This window comes from Haliotis rufescens, unplaced genomic scaffold (assembly GCF_023055435.1).
Source record: "Haliotis rufescens isolate VD_foot unplaced genomic scaffold, xgHalRufe1.0.p SCAF_7, whole genome shotgun sequence".
Taxonomy (NCBI): domain Eukaryota; kingdom Metazoa; phylum Mollusca; class Gastropoda; order Lepetellida; family Haliotidae; genus Haliotis; species Haliotis rufescens.
The window spans coordinates 30,873,900-30,881,799 of record NW_025964361.1 but is presented as its reverse complement, the minus strand read 5'-3'; the positions used below and the strand labels follow the sequence as shown (position 1 = coordinate 30,881,799).

The 7,900-nt window shown below is 42.0% G+C and overlaps 1 protein-coding gene across 1 annotated transcript in view; it reads left to right on the top strand.

Moving 5' to 3' along the window:
• Positions 1-6,421: 6,421 nt before the first annotated feature.
• The window catches only part of LOC124148095, a 46,946-nt gene continuing 45,467 nt past the window's right edge, over positions 6,422-7,900 (top strand). Inside the window, exon 1 of the mRNA XM_046519032.2 lies at positions 6,422-6,781. Within this exon, the coding sequence (XP_046374988.2) occupies positions 6,484-6,781 (298 nt within the window). The 5' untranslated portion in view covers positions 6,422-6,483. The remainder of the gene's footprint in view (positions 6,782-7,900) is intronic.

Here is a 7,900-nt window from a genome sequence, read left to right as displayed (position 1 = left end):
TTTTCCCAAAAGAAAATTTGAAACTTGATGAAAACAAACCAGAAAGAATGAGAGAGTGTTTTTTTTTAATAAAAAAAATTAAATAAGGTAAGTATGAAATCATATCAACAGCCCTCTCAGGATACAGAACAAGAAATGAGAAGAGACCTTTCATCTTGTATGCTGTGATGATGTCGGGGTATGGGAGGTCGCATGCTGCTACAGTGCTACTATACATACATTGTCATAGGATCTACATGTACTTGTTTGAGAGACATGCGACACAGTCGTCCGAAAAGGCAGATTTCGCTGAAAGCATCTTTCAGGTTCTCATTGGTTTTGATAAGGTGGTCAAGAGTGTAATCAACTAAGGCTTTCACCCTCATTAAGCTACCATGCCATGGTAGGGTGACATAACCGAAAAATTGGCAAGATGAGACAGGTTTGTTTTGTTTCATTGTCATCGACACTTTTTGGAATAGTGGTTGCTTTCAGATTTCCTGTCCAGAATAGAACTCCAAAACCGTTAATATTTCTTGTTGAAGCTTGCTATACAGATCAGTCTAGTGGTGAACTAGTGCCATTTTTATTTTGTTAAATTTTTTTTTTTTTCGACAAGTTGGAGGGGAGGGCTTTTTTCCAGAGCAGAGCTACAAAACCATTTAATATTTCTTGATCAAACTTGCTAAACAGATCAATCTAGTGGTGAACTGGTGCCTTTTGATAATTTGTGAGATTGAAGAATACCTAACATATTTTCTTCACTTAGCTAAAGGTATCCAATGACAAAGAACCCAAAGAGGGTATAAATAGGTAAAATTCCATTTCCGAATTGCCCCAGGTCGGTTGGATATTTTAACTAGGCAAAAGCAGCAATATGACACTGGGCTGCAAATAATAGAATCTGGGGCAGTGATTGACATTGTGAGCCACGACCCTAGTTGTCGGGTACGATGAAATGCAATCGACCATGTCACCGAGCCTGATCATCTGATCCGTTTGGTCGCATCTAAGACCGGCATAGGTTGTACCAGAGAGTCGACTCCTGCAGCTGTCATGGCCGTCTCCCTCCTAGGGTCAACTGTACGATCATAAACTAGTTTCTGTTTAAAACCCGTGCATGAAACTATTGTCAATAACATCCTTCCTTACTACCCCTGTAATCTCAGAATACTAAAAATACTTATACCACTGTTAATAGTGTATCGGTACCAAAGATACGTTGATAAGAATTGGAAATCGGTGTCCCTGAACCAACAATTCCTCAGTTACGGGGGACGGTCGGGTAGCTTTGTGGTTAAAGAGTTCGCTCGTCACGCCGAAGACCCGGGTTCGAATCCCGACATGGGTACAATGTGTGAAGCCCATTTCTGGTGTCCCCCGCGTGATATTGCTGGAATATTGCTAAAAGTGGCGTTAAACCATTCTCACTCACTCAGTTTCGGACCCTTTTGCAACTGTCTGTCGGTTTTCAAGTATCAGACGCGTGACCGACACTTAAATAGGTAAATCGAGGTATGCGAACGAATTCACAGGATTGTCCTATAAAAAGCAACAGAAACAAATAACTCATACAGTGGAGTGTAGTTTAGTTTTTTCAATTATTATTTTTTTTAAATTCTAGCCCCACGCCCCAAGAATATAAAATGATGGATCCCTTATGCGCTAAAAATGTATTAGCCAAAGACTGCAGATGACCACGTCAATTGTTAAAGAGTACGGATCAGTTAAGTTCTAGTTATTATTGAAACACAGGTTCAAAGCCCCGAGTATGATCTCAGCTTCTCTGTTCCATACCTATGCTGCCTGTGAAGGTCAAGGTTTGAATTTTGTCTTCAGCAGCCCATGTTTGTGGTAAGAAGAGACTAACGGAATCCGTTGGGCAGTCTCGCAAATTGTAGATCGATGCTCAGTATGCCATTCACTGGATTGTATGGTCCAGACTATTATTTACAGTTCACCGTCGAGTGTAGCGTTAAACAACAAACAAACAAACAAACAAACACAATTATGAGCCAGTGACCTAATAGTGAAACAACTGTCTGTCACACAAACCATACCGTGTTGTTACGGCCACACCTCGCACTTGCAACTGACTACCCGTCGAAGCGGCGATGCCCCCAAGCGACCTCTCTCACTTGCTTAATAATATTGTTCGTCGCCGCCGATAGTGAATTGATCTATGGACAAACATAAATATCTACCCGAACATGATTTTCTTGTGAAGTACAATATTGGTTTCAAATTTTCTTTTAAACCAAAATACATAACGCCTCCTTTTTGCCCCCACGTAGCCCGTTGTCTCTGTTAATGACAAAAAATGTCACTAAAGGAATAAGTTGTAATCAATATCAACTAGATATTGATATTTCGGCATGTAGTTGTTTATCTTATCAATTTCATTGATCTGAGTAAATATATATTTTTGATTCCGAATCCCTTCGAATATGGACTATTAATGGAAACATTGACCTTAGCATCAATGTTCATGCTGAAAGAAAACAACATTGGATTGATTGCTTGCTGTTATTTACCCCATTCCCTTAACTACACCTGGAACACATAGAATGGGTACAATGTGTGAAGCCCATTTCTGGTGTCCCCCCCCCCCCCCCCCCCCAGTGATATTGCTGGAATATTGCTAAAAGCTGAAATCAAACTCACTCACACTCACTGGAACACATAGCAACTCGGAAAGAAATACATCGGACTCACGTGTAGGATATATCACTTTAACTCACAACAGAGAAAACTACTTGACGTGATAAATTGGAGGTATAGTAGGTGAGTTGGGATGAAATGGGTTTAATGCACTTGCATATAGCGACGTGCGTGCGTTTTGAACACAGCAAAATGGTATGCCGATATGGGATCGGACCCCGGACCTTCCGCTTTCTGGGCGGACGCTCTTCCACGGAGATAAACTATTTCTCCATGAGAAGTTTACAGTAATTATTAATAATTCTTTGGTGTAATTAACCAGGAAACGCACAGCGGACCGGACGATCATACAAGATTGTATACATTCACGGGTGGCCCAGTCGTCTAAGGCGCCGCGATTCGCTGTGCAGAGTCGCGTCCCTTGGGCACGCCAGAAACCTATGATTGTGGGTTCGAATCCCGGTTCGCCCCGATTATGTTTCTAGGTTTGTCAGCATCATACCCATGCTCGTGGGTTTCACCGAAGTGGTAAACGTCTGAGACCTGCATCACTTCGGGCTTTCCTCCCACATTAAGCTGACACGCCGTGATATAACTGGAATAATGTTAAAAGCGGCGTTAAACCCAACTCACTCACTCAGGGGCTACGATTTATGGCCTTGCACTCTATGCAAGGTGTTTTTGCACGCCCACGTCAACACTTACCATCACTGATTGGCACACCACAAGGATTACTTACATATATTGATGGAAATGAAAAAGGAAACACTTAGTTTTAGACACAGTAAAATGTCAACCAAACACACGTTGGAAACACGAACACTTCTTAAGTTTTTATTCTGACTTGTGTTGAATTTGTATGCGCGCTATTCTAAATGTACTGCCAGCAGAGCTTATTTCCCTATAATTTCCACTGTTCCCTTATTCGTTTCCATCAGTATATGTGTACACGCACAGGAGACAATGAACAATAGCTTTCTGTAGAAATCCTCTCTAAAACACGTTCAAAGTAATTCCACCTCAGGAACTATTGGAAAAATAACATGTAATATTGTGGATGAACATTTGTTCTTCTGAAGTGCTGGGCCTCCGTGGTCTAGTGGTAGAGCGTCCGCCCGGAGAGCGGAAGGTCCGGGGTTCGATTCCCGGTCGCGTCATATCAAAAGACGTTAAAAGATGGTACTTGTTGTTACCATGTCTGGCGCTCGGCATTAAGGGGCTAAAACAAGGACTGGTCGGCTCGGAGTCAGTATACTGTGTCTGAGTGGGATATTCATGTTAAACGGCGACATGGTATCACAGTGAGCTAGCACTATAAATCGGCATCAGTCCGGCCTAGTACAAGCAGCCACACAAACACACACACGTACATGCACGTCGCTATAACAGTGCAATAATCTTGGACGCGACGTTAAGCCCCATTTCACCTCACCTCTGAAGTGTTGAGTGTTTTTGTTTGTTTTTTTTGTTTTCCTTTTGGCGTGATGTTGGTTGTGGTTGCTTGGAATTTGAAAAAATGAAATCGATTCCCGAAAATTTTTTAAACAGATAATTTGTCCTCGGGTTTCCTCTCAAAGTCCCCACATGGTTTTCATTGGAAAAACATTAAGATGTTCACACGTGAAATCGTGTTATTGACATACTGTATCTAGGCTAAAGAACATTGACGAAGTGAGTCGGTCGATCACTTTGTTTGTTTGTTTGTTATTTAACGCCGCACTCAGCATCCAGCTATATGACGGCAAGGTCGATAACTACGTGTACTGTATATATGTCGATTATATAAATTAACGAGTGATAGAACATTTATTGAACTATTTATCATCAGTTTCAAAGGCAAGACATGGACGTGCAACTGCCATCAACCTGAGCGAGAAGGGTTCCTTTACTTGATATTAGTAAGGGTTTAGTATTGGGTTTAACGCCGCTTTAAACATTATTCCATTAATTTCACGACGTGTCTGCTTCATGTTGGAGGAATTCACTAAGTGCCGCAGGTTTCAGACGTTTACCACTTTCGTGAAACCCTTGAGCACAGTTATTATGCGGACAAACTTAGAAACATAATCAGGGCGAACCGGGATTCGAACCCACATTCATGGGTTTCTGGCATGCCCAAGGGACGCAACTCTGCACAGCAAATGGCGGCGCCTTAGACGATCCTGATATATTCCTTTGGTATTGCGTCCGTCATGCATATGCGTTACTTAAAGCTACATACAAAGTTATAAACAAACGGTAACGGCAACATTCGCCGCATACAATCAGCAACATTTGCATTATGTATGCTTGAATTAGAAAGGTTTTACAGGCCAATAAATGTACTGTCTCTATTGTGGCAAACATTTGTAAACTACACACTTTTGTTCCATATAAAATAATAGAAGATATCTTGAAGAAAACAAATGGGTTAAAACAGTTAGTCTTGGTTAGGTTTCGAACAATTTCCTTAAACTTTTTCCAATACTGACCGCCTCAGTGGTCCAGTGGTAGAGCGTCCGCCCGGAGAGCGGAAGGTCCGGGGTTTGATCCCCGGCCGCGTCATACCAAAAGACGTAAAAAGATGATACTTGTTGTTACCCTGTCTTGTGCTCGGCATTAAGCGGCTATGACAAGGACTCGTCGGCTCGGAGTGAGTATACTGTGTCTGAGTGGGGTATTCATGTTCCACTGACCGATCTCAGTGAGCAAGCACTATAAATCGGCATCAGTCGCGACTAGTACAAGCAGCCACACAAACACACACGCGTGCATGCACGTCGCTATATAAATAAAATAATGTTGGGCGCGACGTTAAACCCCATTTCACCCCTTAGCCAATGACAAAAGATCAGACATCCATTGATAAGTGCTTGAAAAGACTACTTCACCTGAAACTCCACTGAAACTCAAAACCAATGGCCCGAAACCCAATGGACAAGTACCATGCTTCATTCAAGGAGAGGATTCCACTTAAAGACAATCACATTTCTGTTATCTGCATATGTTTCTGCAATGACATTAACATTTTTGATAACTGAAAACAAGGTAAACCTATCTATGACTGGAAATACCGAAATATGTTTTTGTTTATGACACTCAACACTGATATGGGTGGTCGGGTAGCCTAGTGGTTAAAGCGTTCGTTCGTCACGCCGAAGACCCGGGTTCGATTCCCGACATGGGTACAATGTGAGAAGCCCATTTGTGGTGTCCCCCGCCGTGATATTGCTGGAATATTGCTAAAAGCGGCGTAAAACCATACTCACTCACTCACTCACTCACTCACTCACTCAACGCTGATATGCCTCTTCAAAGGGTAATCCTCATCCCCACTGTTATGCAATGTTATTATAATTTACCTTGACTAACTATCAGGAGACTGGAAGGCATCCAAGTCAAATAATGCCTTAAACAGAGTACATATGAATTTCACGAAAGTTTCTTTTGTGTTCAACATTGTAGTCCCATCATCAACATCCGCTTCCATCTGTTATGAGATACATGACATTATGAAGTTCCCCTCAGTAATGCAAGATTCGGGTATTTAACGATTCTGCCGATATGTGAACAATGGCTACAGCCTGATTTATTGATTTTGTAAGTATACAATTTATTGTAAAGAGGTTTGTTATGCACCTCGATCTAAGGTCTGCGATTAATTTTCGTGGCAGCATCTTAGTACATTTGATAAAAACTCGATTCAGTTCGCGGAGCATTGATTTTATCTCCACCCTTTAGCGTTCTGTTCGTGAGAAGAGAAATCAATACTACTTGCGGTCTCCAAGTAAATAACATACTGCGTTACAACCAGAATATTTATTGTCTTCAAGTCGAAGTCCTTACAAGTTGACATATACGGATATGATTTCGGACATCTGTTTCTGTTTCGTCATTCTGCTGTTGAAACATAATTTGGCGTGTGATGATGTGAAGTTTGTCAGAGATGAAGCAGTGACTGGTTCTAAAAGTGACACCAGTTCTTTAACTTTGGCCTACGACGTGATAAAACAATCAGAATGTGCCATTTACTGTTATAATACCGCAGAATGTCAGTCATTTTTCTATAATAAGGGAACATGGACCTGCCGTCTCCATTCCAGTTTGTTCCGAGCGACAGATTCTTCTCTCGTACCATCAGCGGGAGATGAGTACTTCAGGCGTAAGTATATGTGTTTTGTTATAATGTTTTTACTACACCAATGAATCCACATTTGCTTCCAACTTAAAAAATGGTACGTGGCTGTTCAAGGTGAGGTTTAACACGAAATACATTTTTAATGTAAATTGAAATTACCATCTTCCCGAGGCAAGGGATTAACTGACTGTAAAAGTCCAGTTTCCACCCTTGCCGAACTAGGTGAGGTGAAATGGGGTTTAACGTCGCGTCCAAGATCATTCCACTTATATAGCGACGTGCATGCACGTGTATGTGTGTATGTGTGGCTGCATGTACTAGTCCGGACTGATGTCGATTTATAGTGCTAGCCCACTGTTATACCATGCCGCAGTTTAACATGAATACCCCACTCAGACACAGTATACTGAATCCGAGCCGACCAGTCCTTGTTTTAGCCCCTTAATGCCGAGCGCCAGACAGGGTAACAACAAGTACCGTCTTTTAACGTCTTTTGATATGACGCGACCGGGAATAGAACCCCGGACCTTCCGCTCTCCGGGCGGACGCTCTACCACTAGACCACGGAGGCGGTCCTTGCCGAACTAAGCTGAAATTATTGAGTTATATTTTGGCTGGACCAACGAGTCTATTCTCAGTTCAAACAAAATCGCCTAACGAAAGCGAAATCCGGTTCGTAAACTGCCATACAGATTTCGGTCGACTGCAGGATTTGCAAAACATGTGGACCGCCAACTCGGGGTCAGAGGATATTTTCCAAATCTGTTCATGTTTGAAATCAAGGGGCTGACGCGATTTGATGCACTTCGCGAGGTAAGATACGTTTGATTGCAATAAAGATCTTGAATATCGGTCAGATCGTCTCGACTGAGAGCCGCCATTATGCTTGAAGTGATGGAATCTCATTGGTCAATAGGAGGGTCATAGTAGGAAGATCACTCGTAATAGCCACCGGTGGCGCTTCGATCGAGCCCAGAAATTCCATCCTCGTTCGGCAAGGGTGGAAACTGGACTTTTATGGTCAGTTAAAGGGGAAGTGTACACGCAAAAATCACTTTCTTTCTTTTTCTAAACAAAACGCAATTTTAGAATTAGTTAGTATCTGTGTTTGAAAATATACACTCATTTTTTTCACAGTGAAAG